This window comes from Mycteria americana, chromosome 4 (genome assembly GCF_035582795.1).
Source record: "Mycteria americana isolate JAX WOST 10 ecotype Jacksonville Zoo and Gardens chromosome 4, USCA_MyAme_1.0, whole genome shotgun sequence".
In the NCBI taxonomy this organism is placed as follows: Eukaryota; Metazoa; Chordata; class Aves; order Ciconiiformes; family Ciconiidae; genus Mycteria; species Mycteria americana.
In genome coordinates, this window is record NC_134368.1 from 54,576,343 (window position 1) to 54,596,806 (window position 20,464).

The following is a 20,464-nucleotide window of genomic DNA, read 5'->3' on the forward strand; positions in this document are numbered from 1 at the left end:
CCCCTAAGTATTTTGAGCTGAGAAGGGTAAAAGCTACTTTTCTAAAGCAAGGCTGTGGAAAGGGAGAAGTCTTTAGTTAGCTGGATCAGTTGGAGTCAGGTGGGATTATTAGTTTTTTTCTCTTCTTTCACAGTTGTTGCAAACAACAGAAGAATTACAGCACTCTGTTTTACGCATCTTTACTTAATCAGTGTTAGAGTTTCCAGTATAGTTGTTTCCTTGTCCTCTTTATTGACTACAGGAATTAATTATTTGAGATCACTGCTGCTTTTCGATCTTTCTTGCCTAGCTCTTGCAGTAAACAAAATAATTTCCAGCTGCAGCTCGTACTCTGGCAGCTGCTCTTTGACTTCCCTTTCCCTTAAAGGTGTGGCGAGACCTGTTGGCCAGGCTAACTTGAGGTGTTCTAGATGTAAGACTTCTTTCAAATAAAAGTTTCGAGATATCTAAAGCTATGTTAGACAGCCATGTCGAGACATAAATAGCTTTTCTCAACACGTTAGACCTGCAATGCATGCTGCTAAGCCGGTGACCTTAACTATATAAACATATAAACAATACACGGAAATGATAAAGGGCAACAAAGGTGAGGCCCTGTGGTGGAGAAGTTGACTTCTTCTGGCAAGTGCATGTTCATTAAATTGATTCTATAATAATTCTGTTGTAATGCGGTTTATAGTGCTTCAGCTCTGCTGTCCACAGCCACTACTACCTGTGGTGATGTCCCCTGTGGGGACAGGCTGGGGGAGCCCCTCTAAACACGCTTGCGGCAATGAAGACTGGTGCAGGTACGTGCTGGCTGCAGTGTCCCTGTGGTGGAGAGGCACAAGGTAGTCCTTGCCGCAGCTTGCCAGCCAGCCCTGGCCTTGTGCGCCTCGAGGGTGCGTGCTTATCTCTCGCTGCTGGGGTGGCATAGGAGGGAGGAAAGAGATGTTTGAGGGGCTGGATGGGAAAGAAAATTTGCTGGTTTGGTGGTGGGTCAAGCTCAGGAGTCAGACATGCTTAATGGTATTCCGTGACCTTAATTGGAAAGAATTAAAACCATAGTGTATCCTATTAAAAGCAACAGAGTTCATCCTTGTTAATATATTTAGACTCATGTATCTTTATTGGTTCTGCCATGTCCCTGGCTTTTCTGGACCAGCCCCAGGCTCAACGATTTTCCTGACAGCCACACAGCTGTGGCAGGCTCGCCGCACATCCATGCGGTTGAGATGATGTACATCTCCAAACAGCGCAGATGGAAATTCAGAAGTTGTAGCTTTAGGTTGCTCATATTGTTCCCATACTGTTGTAAGTCAATGAGAAGTGGGAGGTGGGAGGGAGCAGCTGGGATTTGGCCCTGCCTGAGCAGGGCTTCTGGGGTCTGGGTAGGTGACACTGCTTCCCATGCTGGTGACTAGTGAAGGACATGGCTCTTCTTTGTTATAGCTGCCCGACACCTCCAAAACAGAGTTTTCATCCCATTTGGTTAACTGTGCTTCCACTACATTTCTCTGTTTCCCTTGAATCCATGGAGGGGTGAGCTGCTTTGTAGAGGAGAGATGTGCTTAGCTCCCATAAGAAGTAAAATATAATAATCTAATGGCTCTCTAGATTGCCAGATTCTTCATTTGAGAGAAAAAAAAAAAGATATAAATGCTCATTCCCAAGCACGTACTTAAGGAGAAAAAAATAAAAATCCCAAATAAGGATATGTTGGGGAATGAGGAGCTGTTTGTCATGAATTTCCAGTTAAAATAGATATGACTGCACTTTCAAGCTTATTTGGGCTGTGTTTTAGACAAAAGAGGTAATTTAAACATTAGTCACCATATTGCGGAAAGCACTGGAAAAAATAATTTAGTGTTTAGTGTTGAATCTCCTAAATTATAACCTAGATTTGGTGAGAGACTGAAGTCAGCATGAAGCTGAGCATTTTTTTTTGAGGGCTTTGGAGGACTGAGTAGGTCTGTGTGTCATTTAGACCTATGCTTTTCATTAAGCTGGCTATTTTTAAAAGGTAGCTTGCTGTGTTAGAATTAGTATCTAATAAGCACTTTTAAAGAAAATCGAATTTATAAATTCCACTTTATTAAAAGCCCAGGTATAGTTGTTTTGTCTTGTTATTTGCACTTAACTGTTGTGTGGATACGGTTACTTGGCAAGACAGCTTTAGGAAAGCTTAAAGAAAAGAAAAAAATCAGTTTATAACAAGGCATAACTGACAGAAATGACCACCATCACTGAAGGTAATGTATAAGGAGGTCTTGTACACAAGATGTAAGTTTTCCTATCACTTCTGAGTAGTCAAACAGTGGCAAGATGGGATTCCTGCCTGCCAAACTCGATCGCTTAGACACGCTGAGCTGCCACTTGTATATAGTGGTAGTATATACATATATAGTATATGGCTGCTCTATAACATTTCTAGGACAACCGGCAGCGATCTGCCATACAGGATTGTAAGGCACCGGCCATGCTTGGTACTGGGGTGCTTTACCTCTTTGGGCTCTGAGCAGGGGGGTCATGGGCAGGTATGGACAGACGTGCCTGCTAGTCCAGTGATGGTCATACACACGGGCTCTCCAGGTTTCTAAACCTTCTGCCTTCATGGGAGCGACAAGAATGTTTTTAAAAGTCTCTGGCAGTCAGAAGGTAAGTGAGATAAATGCCACAGTATCTTTTTCTTAGCTTTTTGTTTGTTTTTTTGGGTTTGCTTTAATAGAATAAAATATTATCTGCCTGCACTTAAACTCTCTTTACAAATGCATTCGGTAGGGTTGCCACAGACCACAGGAATGAGACTATGAGCAGTGGTTGCCTTTTGGGAGGTCTTGAAAACAACTAATCCTTTGTGAATAGGACTACCAAAGCAGAGGGCAGCTTGTTTCTCTCCTAAAATGTCAGCACTGTTTATTTTAACACATGATGATGAAATCCCAAACGTTATTTAAATTTAAGAGGGGGGACCTACGTTTGATTTGGCCAACTATCAAATAGCCAGTAAACCAAAACCGTAATTTTTCTTGCTTTTACCTGACCTAGTGCTTCATTGTAATCTAGTGTGCTGGGAGAGTGCACAATGTGAGGATGTAAAAGTATTATGTAGTGTATACCAAATGTAAAATGCTGGCATGCATGTTATATTAATTCTTCCTCTTTAAACTTACTGAAAGTGTAGAATCTGTTGAGAGTGACTCATGAGATAATATTCCCAGGCTAAATATAACGAAGTAAGGTGTTAAGTATTATCTTGAGGTACTGTTCTGTCAAGAAATAAATATCAATATTCTCTGCATACTCCATTAAATATACCTCATCAAAGGGCATGAAGCCCAAAAGATATAAGCTGTGTAAAAATAGCCCATTTAACTGAAGAGGTCCTTTTCTGTCATTTCAGATATAAATGGAGCATCCACAGAAACTCTTTTTTCAATATTTTGTTACCGCTGAGACAACTGTGTCTCACTGTTTGCATTTTAATGTCTGAATTATCACGAGTTTACAGCCTGTATTTTTAGGACAAGAAGAGAAATAATGCATTTTTAATGTAAGAATTAGTTTGCGGAATGACATGTTCGTACTAAGACTCCTGGAGATGTACGGTATCTGAAATGCCATTATGCATCCCATCTTCTCTCTGGTTTGAAGTTGCTCTCTTAATCAGGCGGTCAGTGCTGAAGTCTGCATTGTTTGATTGTAACTAACATTCCCGTATTTGTCATAATATGGTATGTTCAACTAAATGAAAGCTAACATAATAAACTAGAGCAAAGAGAATGACTTAAGAAATGAAATGTTGTTGACAGCCATCTGCTGGTATGTTAGCAAGCACGATGACCAGAGTATAGATTTGAAAACATTGCTGTGTTTCTTAAGGAGAAAAAAAGAGCCATCTCCTTTTTGCAATGACTGCAACAGGTTCCAGTCTTCACCGAGTAATACTCAGTGATAGTTTTGCTACCTCTGCTTTGCCATGCATTGGGATGTGCAGGGGTTTGCAGTCTCTAGGCCACAGGTGCTTGTTCTGGCAAGACTGCTGAAGCGCTGATTTGCCAGCTGGTGTTGTCCGGGGCAGTGTGTATGTTCCTACGAAACTGTGGGAAACGTAGTTGTATGTTACATTAGTGTATGTAAGGCAGCCATTTCTGATAGTGTATAAGTTGCAACAAGAAGTAAGCTTAAGAATGTTTTTGCTTTTCTATTGTTGTGAGCCAGAGCAGGGTTGGTAAGAAATGAATGATGTCTGTGATAGAGAAAGGGCTTGGGTCTAAGGAAGAAAGAAGTATATTTGGATTGGTCTTTTTTCTGTGCTTTAAATTACATCTGCATTTGTTTTTGTTCAGATAACCCCTAGTGAAAGTCACGGCTTGTTATATATGTTAAACGTTTTCTGCTTGTCATCTTTTTGCATGAGTTGGCTAATTAATGAAAAGCAAATGCATTTAGCTTTCTGCCCTGTCAACTGACTGCTCTCTAGAAACAAAATGAAGCAAACAAACAGAAGTGCAGACCACAATGGCAAAAACCACTAAAAAATCAGGTTTTTGGAAGGAAGATCTGACCAGTGGCTTTTCAGGGACATAGTGTCTGCTGCCAAAACCTGTATCCTGATTGATAAGCTAGGAAAAAGGTGTTAGTTTTGAAAATGAGAAGCATGGGAAAAATTCTGTCCTTTCTTCTGTCCTTCTCTTAGAAAGGTTCAGTTCAGAACAACAAATACAATTTTGCAGAAAATCTTTCAGCCTTGACTTTGTTTCAGGAATGAAGGTTTGCAGCTGCTTGTATCTCACACCAGAGTTTACGAGCAATCCTTTAAGTTATGGAGATACGGAAACCCCAGATGCAATACCTATATTAATACTGGTATTGCTGCTTCCCTTGTTTCTAGAGGGGCCCATAAGTGCAGTTACCTTCTTGTGATTTTTCCATTGAGTTCAGCATCTGCTTTTTAAGTTATGAATACAATACAGTCCCTTTACTAAGGGGCAGAAGGACTGGGGATGGTGGGACTTGAAAGGGAGTTCAGAGGAGAGAAGAATCTGAAACGTCTTTTGGATTGTGGGTTCAGTGAAGCTTTAGGGATTTAATGGGCTGTGGCTTTGGGCCTCTCTTGTGTGGTTATACACATAGGATGGCTGAGATTTGACCGAAAAATCCTGCTTTGCGTTGAATTTAATTCCGCAGCGCTAATTATTGAAATTATAGTGGTTTTGACGATTGGTCTTTAGAGATGATGTATCAAATTGTACTCATTGCAGAAGCGTGAAATACTGTAGCTTTAGCTTTAATCATATTTTTTTCCAGCTATTAGTAATTATGGAAGGATTCTGTTATATTGCTTGTGTCTTTTTTTTTTTTTTTTTTTTAATGGGTGAAATACTTGGAAAGGGAATGAATAAAAGGAGAATTTAAAGAATGAATAGTTTTTGCTGGGCATGTTGCTCACAGTGAAGAGCAGACTAATTCATTTTCCTAATAAGGCTGCACTGGAAGTTGGAATGTTTTGAATTGCATTAAATGTCACAAAAATATTCATTGGAGAGGAACGGCTTGTGGTACATTTAGAGAGCAAATTTGATCATGTTTGGTTGAAATGAACTATTTACACAGGCTAAATATAGCTGCTTTTTTTTTTTTCTGAAAGAATAAACGACTGATGTAGAAGTCTGTGCAAAAACTTTGTGCACTTTCATTTTCAGTATTAGGCTGTCAGTAAGTGATGGCTGCTGCTTCTGTCTTTGTTGTCTATAATAATTCATATGAAGCTACAAACTGTAACTGTTTGCCAAGGTCTTTTGTGCGAGTTGTTTATAATAAGCATTTATACCGAGCTTTTATGTCTTTGCTTTGTTTGTATGTTATTGAAAATATTGCATAAACTAATATACTGAACTGCTAGTTTTAAATCATTCAGAAAATATCCTGCTTCAAGCCATCCTGCTTTTCTAGTAAGTAGTAACAGGGCCAGTGTGTCATCTCATTTTGAAAGCCTTTATCATCAGTTATTCATACATTCAACGTGACCAAACCAGCATGAAATCCTAAAGTGTTTAATTGCTAGGTGGCAAGCGAAGTGCTAACAGCTAAGAAAATGTACAAGATTCTTCAGTTTCATTATTTTTTTGCTATGCAATTTGGTAGTATCTATCAAAATCCCAAGGGAAATAGCCCTGAAGGAAGTATTTTCTTAAATGTGTATGTTGGACACGTTTTGCTTTTCAGCTTGAAGTGTGCATTTCCTTTTGTACTGTCTTGTCTAACTACCATGCATTTTTCACATTCAGATCTTGGTGGCTGAGTTTGCTGGGTGAGCATTTTCTTTATACGATTCGGGATGAATCACAGATTTTAGGCTGATTATGGTCTGAAGTCCACAAGGCCAAGTTAAACTGTTTGAAGTATGTCTGGGACACACATTTATGTCCTTGTTTCAAGTATGTTTGGGGGAAATAAAGTAATGTGCTGTCTGACTCCAATGTAAAAAGAACATTGGGAACATTTCAGTTAGCAAGCCTTTTTTTCACCCTTTTTTCTTTTTCCTCTTTTTGTATGATATTTTTGAAGATTAATTTTGAAGAACATGTCTTCAGATCATCTGGAAATAGTGGTTTGAAATAATTTTTGCTCAGTGCTGTATTGATGGATGCAGAGCAACCTCATCCATTGCAAACTCAAATTTGATTATTTTGTAAAATCAACAAAAATTAAGTATGTTCCTTTTATGAGATGAACTTCAAGGTCCAGCATTAGCAAAGAGAAGCTTTTTCCTCAAGCATGAAATATGGGAGTTGACTTGAATAACGAATGTCTTTCTACTTCTTACTGTTAGATCAGCTTAATAGGTACACAAAACATTCCAAGTTACTTTATTAAAAAACGTACGCCTAAGATACGGAGCGAGATGCATGTTACTTTCTGACTCTGGTCTTAAAAAGGAAAGAAAAGTTTCCATATGCGTTGGCTTTTTTTTTTTTTGTCCTTCTTGTTGCCTTTGTTGCTGCAAATTGACAACTCTGCAATTAGGAGTGATTCATGATGCACCCCAGCGCTTGGGAGGGCCGAGGTCAGTCTTCTCATGGGCTGCACGCTCTGTGAGAACGGGGAGACCGGACCTGTTCCTCAGAGCAGACAAAACCCTCTCTCTGCTGGTGCGGACATAATGTGTGTCAGCAGCGGTGCACAAATGGTGAAGGCAAAGTGCAGAAGATGATCTTTTCATGCGATTTTTTTTTTTTCTTTTTTTTTCTTCTGCCAAGGTAGCATGTGGATGACGTGCATCTCCCTTTTTGTAAGTTAGTTACTGAACCTGCAACAGGATTGCTATTGCTGGAATCTGATGAGCCCTGAGGGCCAAATGGCTTTGAGGGAAAGAGTAAACATTTTGAATGTAATTAGTAAAAAGAAAAAAGGAAAAGGAAAAGGGGGGAAAAAAAAGAGGAAAAAAGGAAAATAAAAAAGGAAGTTGTTGTTAAATGGACCAAGTGTGTCTAATTCAAATGTAGCTCTCCGTGTTTTTCTGGTAGAAATAGAAAAGCTGGTTTATACAATAGAGGTGTTTCAAATTGTAGCCTCTGTTAGCTGCTCTCCAATTAAACGAACCTTTTTGCCTCCCTGGGAAATTCTCTTTTGGAAATGAGAATCCAGCTTCAGTTCTTCAAAACCCTATTTAGAAGATTTGTCGGAAATCGGGGTTGTGTGATTTCAGGCAGGATGTGATTGCTGGTTCTGGGATCATTAAGGGTGCCAGCTTTTCTGAGCAGCTACCAAATATGGCCAAAAATGTTTTGAAATGTGGCATGAAGCCACTTTTCTACCAAAACAGCATGAAAAGGCTCAAGTGTATCAGCAGCAATATTTGCAGACAAAATGTTAGTGTCTCAGATTTTTTGCTGGGTTTTTAACTTTTTTTTTTTATTTTGTGTCTGTGTGTATTTTTGCATGTAAGTATATGCAAATCTGAAAAAAACCCCTATCAAGTGAGATGCCGTTACCCGTAACATGTTGCCAGTTCACTTTAGGTATAGCGAAATCTGTCGATTCTTTATCTTCTCCATCTTTTCCTTCCTACCACCCCATAGTAGTTTCAATGCACCCATTGTTTGGAAGAAATTTTTTTGCCATCTACTGTGGAGTTCAAGTGACATTAACCTTACCTTTGAAGACCAAAGACTGTGCAAAACGTTTCTGTATTATTTAACTTGCTAAGTCCTTCAGAAGGATTTTTGTTGTTGTTGTTGTTCTGAAAGGAAGCTTTCTGTTTTAAGCCTGAATAAAAGTTATGTGCTGTTTAAAATGCAATTTATCTGACCAGAGCTTTTGAGTTGTGACATAGTTTCTTATGCAAGGATGGAAAACAATAAACAAATTGGAGCTGAAGTCTCCTAACTGGTGATACGGTGTTAGGAATTTATAAATCAAATAGTACTTGATGATGGATGCTAGAGTTCCTAACGTTGTATCTGGATAAATTCATCCAGTTTGCTTTTGCCCTTTCCTTGTATTAACAACAATGTTGTAGGTTTAACTTGAACACTTCTTGTTTCCTTCAGAGGAAGCAAAACAAAATATTTTGTATATCTGTGGATGGACAAGGTGAGTTGGAAGAGGAAAATGCTTAAACATTAAAGAACTTTTTTTTTTTACGATTACATGTATGTTTTTGTTCTTCCAGAGTGGCTTCTGTACCAAAACCTGATCTTGTTCATGTACCAAAGGTATGTTTATCATCACAACCAAGAAATGTAGCATGTGGCACTTACCCATCTGTCAAACCCTGTTGTTGATACGCACTGTCATTCAGACTTTCCTTTCAATATAACATGCTTGATTTCCATGTGTTACATGAAGAGTATTGCAGCATTTGAATCTGAGTGATCCAGCCCTCCCCACCCCCACCCCCCCAAAAAAAAAAAAAAAAAAAAAAGCCACCACCAAAAAACGAATTGAGAGACCTGGCAAATGATTATCCACCAAAAAAAAAGTGAATAAATGTTATTTTCCAACTCTTGGAACACTTTTTTAGAAAGAGATTGCTGAAGTTTTTCCTCTATCCCTAAGAGAGAAACAGTAGTAGCATTTTTGGTGGTGGGGTTTTGTTTGTTTGTTTGTTTTTTTAATGGGCACTGAAATCTTCCTTTGTATTTGAAAGAAGCTTATCTAAATATTAGAGTTTTAGAGAACAATTCCCCTCACTTTCCTTAGAGCCCTGGGGAATTATTTGTTCTTGAGTCCTTCTAATGTTATGTTCTCAAGCAATAGTTTCAAACCCCCCTTTTTGATAAGAAGGCTGTTTGCAAGCCTGAAAATGCTTACAAATGGCCTGTGCTTGAAAAACCTCTCCAGAGGACATAAATAACGTATAGTATATTACTGTTCTGCTGACTGTGATTTGAATGGCCACAGTTTGGGAGCCACCATGTTAAAACATAGCTCTCAGAAAAAAAAACCAAAACAAAACCCCCACAAAAACCAACAACAACAACCAACCAACCAAAAAACCTTTTTTTTTTTTTTTTTTTGAGTGTTTTGATCTGACAAGGGTATATGAAGACATGGGGGCACGTCGATGGAGTGCAACTGGAAAAAACTCACTGAGTCCCGAAGCACTGGCCTCTAATAAATGCACTCCAGGGCTCTGGTTCTGCTCTTAAGGGCCGTATCAACAGATCAATATATACAGTGTGTGTGTACACACGCACATGACGTTTGTGTATGGGGAACGTGCATATCTCGAATTGGGTTTGAGAGGTGGAATGTGGATTTTTATAAAAAAAACCTAATTTTTTCCACATGAGTTACCCGGCGGGTTTTGCAATAGAGTGGTTCTTCAGTTTGTCTTGAATTTGATTTATGGGGTGTCTGTTTTGGATATGAGGAGTTGGCATCGTGGGATTTCATATTGATTGTGCATGCTTGGATCATTCCCGTTCCTAAAACGCATGGCTTTTTTTTTTTCCTTTTTTTTTTTTTTTTTTTTTTCCCCCTCCATACGTTTCATGGCTGCAGGCTCGGTAAAGCTTGCTTCTGTGCTTCTTGGTTTCACGCTAGGCAGGTTATCTCCCCGAGAGCAGCGAACATACCTGCTGAGGAATGTGCATGCGTTTGGCGTGGTTTTGTGTGTTTCTTTTTTTGTTTTTCATCTCGCATAGGGAGAACCTACAGAAGTAGTTAAGCCTGTGCCCATTGCCTCTGCTGTCGCACCCAAAGTCACTGCCACGGCGAGCGTGGCTTACAATAAGACACCGAGGCCGTTTGGAGCCGTAACCACCTCCAAAGTCACCTCCATCCCATCACCGTCCTCCGCCTTCACCCCGGCCCAGGCCGCGGCCCCGGCTGCGTTTGCTGCGCCTGGACTGCATGTTAACGCCAAGCCTAACGCTGAGCAGCGGGCGCCCGCGCCGAGCGCTGCTAAACCTGCAGTTAATGTCCCACGGCAGCCCGCCACGCACAATGCCGCCCCGAGCGCCTCGGCCGGCAACGGCGCCCAGGATGTAGCCGAGGGGCCGCGACGAGGATTCAGAGAAAACCAGGGGGAGAGTAAACAGCAAAATGGGTAGGTGGGATTTTTTTTTTGCTGTGAGGCTCTTTCCTCGCAGGAAAAAAGCTGGGCTTGTTTAAGGGCTAAGTAAAACAGAGCTTGGAGCCGTTGCTTAATCCTCGGAAGCCAATCTCTGAGGAAGGGCTCGCATCTTTAAAGGGATGCTTCGGAGGGCCAAGCCAGACTTTCGGTGATGATTTTTCTCGGGAGTGACATATCAGTTTATAGGATGTCACAGCTAAATTGAATCGGGACCACAAAGCGCTCTACACGATGGGTTGTATCACGATGTGTTCTGGACCTTACAACAAGCCCGGTATTAATTTCGATGTCGGTGTCTCACTGTGTATTTTGACTGCCGATACGGTGACTGAAAGCAGCAGGCACACAAAAATGCAGAGCCATCTGTCAAGAAGGGTCGGCGGGTGCTGTGATGGCTGGGAATGACTTGCTCTGAAAGACCAGCTGTGGCCTGGCAGGACCAGTGGAGAAAGGTCCCAGAAGGGAGGCAAAGGGACACATGTCACATTACTTCTCTGCACAACGCACAGGAAACTTTAAGATGCATTCAAGGAAGCTGGTGGGGTTGCGCAGATTTTTCGCAGCGTTATAATGTAGATACCTCGACTTTAAATGTTACCTTTACCCTAAAAAAGCAACACAGATTTAAAATTTGAGTCACTTCTGTATTCAAATAATTGTTTACATTAAAGCGGATATTGGAGACCTAACATTTAAGGGACTGTAAGGCTGCATAAGAGGCTTATACTAGATCTGGTGGAGCATCTAGACTAGTAAACAATAGATTAGTAAGTTAAACTGAGCCCAGCAGCAACCCCGGGCACTCGGACCTGCACCACCGCCCTGTTTCGGTGCCGTGCTTTTGGCCAGGGCCGCCTCGGGCTCGCCCAGAAATTGCCGGGCAGGGCTGGGAGCTGCAGCGCACCAGGGACCGGTTGCCCGCGGCCGCTGTGCTGTGGGGCGAGGAGGCGGCTGGCGCGAGCGGTGCCGTGCCCGCTGGCCGCCGTGCCCGGCAGCACGTCCGGCAGATTGAACTAAGTAATAAAAAGGGCGGGAGGGGAACTGCAGGTTTCTCTTCGATCTTAAGAACGTAAAACCTGGGCTTAAAACCTAAAGGCTATGGTTACTATTTCCCATCCCTCAAAGGAAAGGGGCTGGAGGAATAAGCCTAGTGCCTCTCTCCTCTGATATTCTCTCAGTATATAAAGAAGTATATATATATAAAGAAGTATATGAAGAACCTACAGAACGGTAAACATCCACGTCAACTAAAATACAGAATAAATTGCAGTTTCAGTTGAGCTTCTCGTGGAGGAAAAAAAACTTCTTTAGGTATCTATTCCCAAAAGGGAATAAGTACCTTCGCAGCACAAATGTTTCCATGTGTGGACTCGTATAATGCAGTTGTATGCATTTTATATGATGCTGTTGTCATGGTAACTTCCAGCCCTTTCTTAAACAGCTGATGGCAGGAGTCCACGCTGCAGAGAAGTGGGACGAAATCGGGAGATCCCGAGGACTTGCTCGATGGTGGTAGACTTGGTGAATACCCTTTGGGAAACCATCTCTTATCTTTCCAGGAGTGCTGTTTTATCAAATAACTGTGTAAGGAATACCCAAAAGCAGCAATTAGTACTGAAAAAGGGGATCAATAGCAACAAAATTAAGTCTCCTGGAAGGAAGTGCTGCAGGCGTAGAGTAAGCACTTGGCAATCAAGATAGGATGACTGGGTGAGCACCCTGATGTGCCCTACCTTACAGTTAGGGGATGAATAATACCCACTGAAGAGTATCACAGCTGACAGGTAAAGAAATCCCTGTCTTGCTGCCAACCTTGCAGTTCTAGTTTGGGAAAGCTTGAAAACCTTTAGAGCTGTAAAAACCTACTTTATTTTGCCATCTTTCTTACAATAGCGTGTTTGGGCTGTCTAACTGTCTTGCAGTCCTAAGGTAGAAAACAAAACCAAGCAAACAAAACCCCCTAAAGTGATTATATTGGTCTGCCGCTACACTGCTTACTTAGTTTTACTTAGAAAAATTAGATTTGTACAATGATGCTTAATTATCTCCCCATTTAAAATGGAATCAATGACATTTATGAAATATCAGAAACATTGAAGTTTGGAATAATTGATGAGTCTGAAATAAATTCCATTTTTCTTCTGTGTTTCGTATTACTCATGTTCTAAAAAAAAAAAAAAAGGCAACTTGTTCATAGATAGCACTGCTGAGCAAATACAGTTCTTCAGACGTGCACCTTGTCGTACTCAGAATTTCCTCCCTTCCTCCTGGCTCCCCTCAAACCACATCTAGGACACAAACTATTTGCCTTCACTTCAGGATGGGGAAGGAAGTTTGGTTTCCCTTGTTTAGTCCTGACTTAGAAAGAAAGCAGTTTGCCTTCATTAGGCTGCATGCAATTATGCTTTTATCAAGACCTTCTTGCCAACTCTTGCATGAAAATGTGCCTGCTGCTTAAAACAGGTAAGATGTCCACAGACTTCACTCAGTTTCAGATCAGCTGGGCTAAATTTTTCCCTTGTAGGTTCTCTTGGTGATTGTAAGTTTGACTTACATGATATATGGCTTTACCAGAGCTTGGATTTGGAAACTCCTGTAATATTTCAAGAAGCAAAGAATGTATTAACACATCAAATACTTTTTTTTCCCTTGCAGATAACAACAGTGACAAAGTTAGTATCGACAGCACTGGAGTTGAATTATGGTCGTTTTTCCTGTTGGAATAACCAGCATGTATTCTTGTTTTGCAAAATTACAGCTCTTCCAGAGTTTTGTATTTAAATTTTGCAAAACAGCTTCAGCTTTTCTTAGTAACTTCTTAGTGTAGTAAATGGTTTTGTCTGCATTGGACATGATGTGATCTTGCTTTTCACTGTGTTAAATTTTGCAGCTTTTTCTTATTCCACGAAACATTTGTGTGGTGTTTGTGCGTATTGATAAATTCTTGGTGCACCTATGGCTAATTGGTGTTAGTAATACAACTAGTGAATGGTGAAATTCACTAGTATAGTGAATTTCTAAAGTATAAAAGCAAAAAATGGTTTGAGGACTATGGAATGAAGGGCCAGAAGCTGAATTCATACAACAAAACTAAGAGTAACACCCATATACTGTGATTTGTACGTGTTAGGGATGAGAAATATGATTGAGGTTTTACTGGCTTGTCTTTTCTCCCCTTGCCTCAAGGCTGAGTTAAGGGAGAGCCTGTCTCGTTGGATTTTCCTTTGTCTCTGGCACCACCTTGTTGCCTCAATGAGTCATTACCAGTAGACTCTTGAGCCTTAAAAAATGGACCAGTAGGATCCACAAGAGAAGTCAGCGGGATATTTTGTTTATAATACCACTTTCAACAAATGTGAAAGACTACTTATTTCACTGTGGTAGTTGGTAGAATGCAGTCAACTGCATGTAAATAATTACACTTCCATGTAGTTCCACACCTTTAACTACTGCTTTAATTTTCACATTTTATTTTTGCTATTAACTGTTTTGGTGCTTTACTTCATTTTTCTCTGTATTTTTTGTACTCCATCCTGGGAATACTACTATCTTTGTTCCTGTACCTCTTCCTCTTTTAGTAGCTTTGGTACGTGATACACATACTTCACTAATACTGTGTGTCAATAAATTCAATCTTTGATATAATTTTGTATGATACCTTTCACATCATTCTTTCAAGTATTAAGTATTCTTTTAAGCTTAAGTATTTACTAATGTCTTCCATTGAATGGGCCTAATTCTTACTTGTTGACAATTAATAACTTACATCATTCTCATTCATATTTTCCACCTTTCTTCACCAGAAATACTTTGGGCATTAAAAGTACAGTGGAGAAGTAGTGGCAAAAATAAGTGACTTTTAAAGTTTTGTTGGTGGGGTTTTTTTTTTAATTATTATGAGTATTGTTATGTCTTAGGAGCTAGTTTTGCAGAGTTAATCTGCTGTAAATTATGTAAAAATAAATGTACATTTAAAGGGTCTTAAAGATTAATGCTTTGGGATAACAAATGTAGAATTTAGGAGTAATATATGTAGTATGAATCTTCTGTTCCCTTTTCCTAAACTGATCAGTGCCATTACGTGTTCTTTACATCAATTACTGAAAGCAAAGCTTTAAAATCCTGTATTCTTGCGAGTCCGCTAGTGCAGGGATTGATAATAGCTTGTAGATTACTGTGGGGAAGATTTCCAGATGAAATGATCACCCCACTTTTTGACTTTCAGAGCGGGTATCGAGCATCAATATTTCCTCGTTTAGCCACAAAGCACGCAGCTAGTGCTTTGCCTCTAGTGAACCAAGGGGAGAATTTGTCGAGGGGCACCTCATCTGAACCAAGTAGACTGCCCTGCTTTACAAAAACAAATTCCCTTCTCATCCCTGTAAGGAAATCACTGTGAGTTTAATTTAAGTGTGGGAGTTCTGTGCTGCGTTTTTGGTAGTAGAATGAGAATATCACTATTAGTTGGATTTCAGTGCCCTGTCCCACAAAACTAATTCAATAGAATAATTAGCTGCACTTCTGTTTCAACTTTCTGACTTTATTTCTTGTTTTCTTTTTCTCCTTTTCCTGTTTATGCTGGGAAAACTTTCTCTTGCTGTCTTGCTCTGTCATCTCCAAGGAAAAACCCACCCAAACGGTAAAGGTTTAAACATGTAAATGTCTTGATAATACTGTCTTTTACTATTTCGAGTGTTCCAGCAGTGAAACAAGGAAAAATATTTCAGTCGGGTTAGAGTAATTATAAAGCTGTGTTTGGTTCAGAGGACTGAATCTATGTTCAGGTGTGCCTGTGGAGCTCACTGCTGCACATCTGTATCCAAACGCAGAAGCTGCCTTTAAATGCTGTGAAAAGTCACGGTTCTGCCCGTGTCTTTGTAGCTACCCCAGCCCAGGTGGTCTCTGAAGCTTTTTGCTCACTGCTCTCTCCTCTCCTTGACGCAGCCCCCCGCGGAAGCACATTGTGGATACCTATACGGAGTTTTACCACACCCCCACCCACAGCGATGCCAGCAAGAAGCGACTGATCGAAGACACCGAAGACTGGCATCCCCGGACAGGCACCACCCAGTCCCGCTCTTTCCGCATCCTTGCCCAAATCACTGGCACTGATCATAGTGAGTACTTTGGTGTAAGCAAAATAAAAGTAATGGCATTGGACAGATGGGTGTTTTTAAACATCTTTAAAAAGCTGGGGGCAGGGGGAAATAGTAAAAGGATTCAGTCACATCTCTTGCATTTTCCCCTCTTGGATAATAGATCCAGTAGGCAGAATTTTGGTGAGCTCTTTAAAAGAAAAAAGTTTGAGAAGACTATAGTATGAAAATATTTTTTTAAAACTCCTGCAATTGCTAAATAGCTCAGGACATATACATTACTGGGCATTATTCCTGATTGAGTTGAATATTAATACATTCTAGATAAATCTTAAAATTTCCATTTCTATTCCCAAAGACGTTGGCAGATATGTATTTGTTGTTTCTTTCCCCTCCTGTATCACCAAAGTGGTGACATTCCTGTGCAAATTTAATGCTCCAGAAAAATTAAGGTGTTTTCAGGCATATAGAAAATCTTTGACAGTCACAGAAAAGTATGTGATCTGCAGTGATTTAACGAATCAGCAGCATAAATCCATAGCTCCTCAGTTTATTCCCAGTTCATGTTTCCATCCTCTGCTTACGCTATGGTGTGATTACGTGTACTGTGGCCTGGAACAGATGATGTGGAGAAGGTCATTCCCAGTCATAGAATTTTACGTTAAAACTTCAATTTCATATTATGCTGTCAGTTGTAATTCATTGGCTGAGATCTGTAATGTTGTGTAAAAGCCATCAGAAGTGCCATCAGGAGATTTGAGCTCAGTCATGCTCAGACTGAGGCAGCTAATGTAGAGGTGATTATTTCATTCTTCTGCTTTTCACAGCTAGTGCTACAATGAAGAAGGCAGTGAGGAAATCAGACCCCCTCCCCGGGGGCAGATTTGATTAAAGCAACTGTCGATTCTCTGGCAGAATTACTCTGAAGCCAATGATAACATCTCCCCACATAAGGATCATTGTCCACGTGTGATAAATATTCTGAACTTGGACAGTTACCTGGCTGTTTTGTGGTCCTGCATTGCGCTAGTCTATTAATGGATCATTGTCCATTTTTGGATTCTCTTCATTAATCCTTGTAAGGGCAGAATATGAGACCTGAACGTCAAATAACATGTCATCCAGTACTGATTAATCTGTTGACAAATACTGTAAGAAAGTGACTGCAACTAGATTTGCCAAAGTTAAAATCAGGGCTGGAATTTTCTTCATCCCATGTGCAGTCCTCTAGCACCTTGATGGGTCACAGCCTGGCTGCAAACAGATGCTTGTATTATCGTCTGATATAAACCCACTGGATGTTCGTCCACAAAAATGCCTCCCAGCTTCCATTCATCTTCCCCTTCTCAACTCACCTTCCTCGATGCCAGAGTGGAGAGTGGGCCAAGGGAAAGGGCAGAGACCAGCAGAGCCACCTTTCAGCAATCTTGCTGGCAAAGGGGCTCTTGAAGTTTATAGCTGTACTGCATTTCCATTGGGGCGTATTTAGAATCAAGGAGTCCCAACAAGCCTTGTTGTAGTTTCCTGCTGTGGTGAATGCATTGGCACAGGGGAGAATCTCAGTGTATGGTGGTACGGTGCCTTTAGTGCCTTAGAAAATAAAATTTTCTGTTTTCTTGCAGTGAAAGAACCAGAACATGAAGCTGCAAAGAAGACTAAGTGAGTTGATGCTTTACGTTTTTATTACTTTAATGCTTTGCATGTGTTAATTCTTAACTGAGAGTGTTTGGTGCGTTTGTGTGACATCTGGGTGTTTTTAAAATGTTGCTGCTTTTTTTGCCTTCTATTTCAGCATGTAAAAATCAAGGTCTTTTTCTGCATAGACCAACCTTTTTAAATCTGTTGATGCAGTCCAGTATTGTGCAGTTTGTGCAGGAGTTTGAGATTTTTCCATAAACTTGGACTGATTTGGTTTTCTGTACGAGGTCAGCTTGTCGACGTGTTTTCCTTTTTCTAAATCTAACCAGACATTTTTGATTTGCGAGCGTGGATCAGATTGCAAGACATAGCTGGAAAGTATTACTGTTCTGGACTGCGAACGAGGGTCAGCTCTCTCCTTGCTTTGGGATAAGCGTTGTTCAAAATGAGGACTAACCAGTGGCTAAATGTAGTGGTTCTTGCAGTCAGTGGGAGTTTTAATACTGACTTTGCCTAACACTGGATCCAAGTTTTTGACAGAGAGGAAGGCAGTGTGCGGATAGGAATAGTGCATGGAGATTGCATGCTCGCTTGTGAAACTGCTTAAGACAAACTTTCTTTCTCTCTTTCTTTCTCTTTCTTATTTTTCTTCTATCACTTCTTTCCACAGGGAAAAGGTTCCCATCCACGTCTTTAGCCCCAAATATACAAAATTACGTGACTGGCACCATGAAGTCTCAGCACGTGTTCTTAATGTCCAGTGATTTTACCCAAGTTGCAAAAGCAAAATACAAACACTTCCTTCCTTTCTTCTTTTCCATCTGCTTTGCAAAAAAAAAAAAAAAAAAAAAAGAAAAAAAAGAAAAAACTTATTTCACTAGCCTTACTGCGAGAGAAATTCTAGCCTTTTCTATACTTTTCTAACACTTTCCTACTGATGTGTAAAAAATGAGATGAAAATGTTTTTGTGCTAATCACTAGTTGACAAAAAATACGTATTTAAAACCGAACAACTTGGGTGACTGAATCTCCCAGCATGGGGGAGGAGATGGCTGTTGCAGTTCTTTTTTTGCCTTAAAGGAGTCATTTGCATTGCTGAGTTTGAGTTACTGTAGGTTGTTAGAAAGCAGAAAATTACAAACAAAAGAATAAGAAATTGTATTACTTTAATTTTGGGGCTGGGGGAAGAAGATGAAGAGGGACTGTATGCACTTATTTCAGACTATTGTACTTACCAGGATAATTATCTTGGATTTCACTAGATTTTCAGCAGGTCAATTTTAGAGTGGTTGTAAATGTTTTACAAAGTAGAGCAAGAAGACAGACTGCTTTTAAGCAAATAAAAAATAAATTTAAAAAAAAAATTCCAATGTTGCGAATCAAAGTGCAAGCTCAATATAAAGATTCTGCTGCTTAAACTAGTAGTATGTTCATATTGTGGAAAACTTAGAAAAAATTGAGCAGAATGTTGCTGTGTTCCTGTAAAAGCTTCAACACATCCTCTAACAAGAACAAGATAAGACAATAGTATTTATTTATTACAGAGTGAAGCTCATAGGCTTTCTTGTGTTTATAAAAGCTTCATGGCCCTATGGTTCTCCTGTAAAATAATGTATTATAGTAGCTACACATTCATTAATTTATGCTTTCTGAAGCTTGAAGAGTATTTTAATAAAAGTTGCTTTTATCTTAGCTCTGTCTGTTTTTCTTTTGAGTCTCTCCGACTCCTTGAATAGTCTTCTCATGCATGGAGCTGTGATTTCATTGCACCTTCACAGATCATAATAAGAAACAATTAAATCCCTACTGCGTAGTAAGAGAAACAATTAAATCCCCGCTGCGTAGTAGAAACAATCTGAATTGTACAAAACTATCACAGTAGTAGAGTTCCTGATCATCTTAAAAATGCGTTATGTGTTTGTGTTGTCAAAATCGACACGAGGTTTGCAGAAATGGGTGAAATGATTGACCTTTGGGGGGGGCTACAGGAGTGAGAATTCTACGAAGTAAAACTTGCTCTCAGCTTTTACAACGCTTATTGAATCAGAGAAGTTTCAAACCTCAAAGGTGAATTGTAAAGCACATATAAAAGCCCGGTCTTTCATGATTGCTTAATGAGAACCATTGCAATTGGCTTGTAGTTTGCGCAGCTGACCTACACACTCTTCTGATGGATTTGGTCCTGTGAACAGATCAATGTCCCCTGCAAATGCTTCTGCAGACTTGGAGGGGTTGTTTTTTTTTATTGCACAACTTGGAAAATTGAAAGGAATCGAGACCTTTGGAAGCATTTTAAGCTTGTGTTTCCTTTTCAGATGGTTTATACTGCTATACAGTACAGCAGTAGCTTATGGTATTTGTCATTTTACCTTTAGGAAAAGCCAAACAGAAAATGGAGACTTCAGGTAATAGCCAAGTTATTTAACACTAACAGTCACCGATGTGGATGCCTAACAATGCACAGCATAAAGGTCGATTAGATTTGCACTGGTAATAATTGCCCAAGGCATATCACATCTTACACACCTTTTGGGTTAACTCCTTAGGGACAGTAGGAGAAAATATTCACTTTAATAATTTCACTAAAGACTGTTTTGATGAGAAGTGCCAATCAGTTTGCTTCCCCCCGCCCCACCATCACGTAACCCGGTAATGAGTACTGTGTTACTAAACCCAAGAGTGTTACTGAGTGCACATACACCTCAATATAATCATTTGATAGAATACTGTGTATTAAAGTAGGAATGTGAAGTAGTGTGTTAAAATTGTTTTGCTGGGTTTAAAGAATTTTTTAGGAATGGAGAGGAAGACAGGAGTTTTCAGAGGACATCAATGCAATGAAAACTATGAAAGGTTATCACTTAGACTCTCTGTAAATTTTTCTTCATAAGGGCAGAATGGTTTGATCTTCAAGTATTTTTATGTTTTGGAGATGTCCCTAGGTAATGAGAATATCTTCATGTTGGTTTTTAACTTACCATTATGTTTATGTGTCTTACCAGCTCTTATCCCTTTGAAAGGTGAGTTTCTTTAGTGAGAAATGGAAGAAAAAGCCTCTCTAAATAATCCGAAGTATAAAAGCCTCTGTTTTGATTAAAATGAAACATAGATAGTCATAGAGTCTGTCTGTTGAGGATATGAGAATAGTTTGAGAGACGCTACTAAA

At 39.9% G+C, this 20,464-nt stretch overlaps 1 protein-coding gene across 9 annotated transcripts in view; it reads left to right on the top strand.

Moving 5' to 3' along the window:
* PDLIM5 (PDZ and LIM domain 5) overlaps positions 1-20,464 on the top strand; it is a 126,094-nt gene that overhangs the window by 64,895 nt on the left and 40,735 nt on the right. For 3 of the 9 annotated variants that reach the window (XM_075500583.1, XM_075500585.1, XM_075500584.1), the window contains exons 4-8: positions 8,657-8,699; positions 10,134-10,537; positions 15,509-15,681; positions 17,283-17,319; positions 19,674-19,703. In XM_075500583.1, coding sequence (XP_075356698.1) covers positions 8,657-8,699; positions 10,134-10,537; positions 15,509-15,681; positions 17,283-17,319; positions 19,674-19,703 — 687 coding nt within the window. Of the gene's footprint in view, positions 1-8,656; positions 8,700-10,133; positions 10,538-15,508; positions 15,682-17,282; positions 17,320-17,968; positions 18,991-19,673; positions 19,704-20,464 lie in introns of those variants that run through there. The other 6 variants (XM_075500586.1, XM_075500587.1, XM_075500589.1 and 3 more) reach the window with 5 other exon arrangements.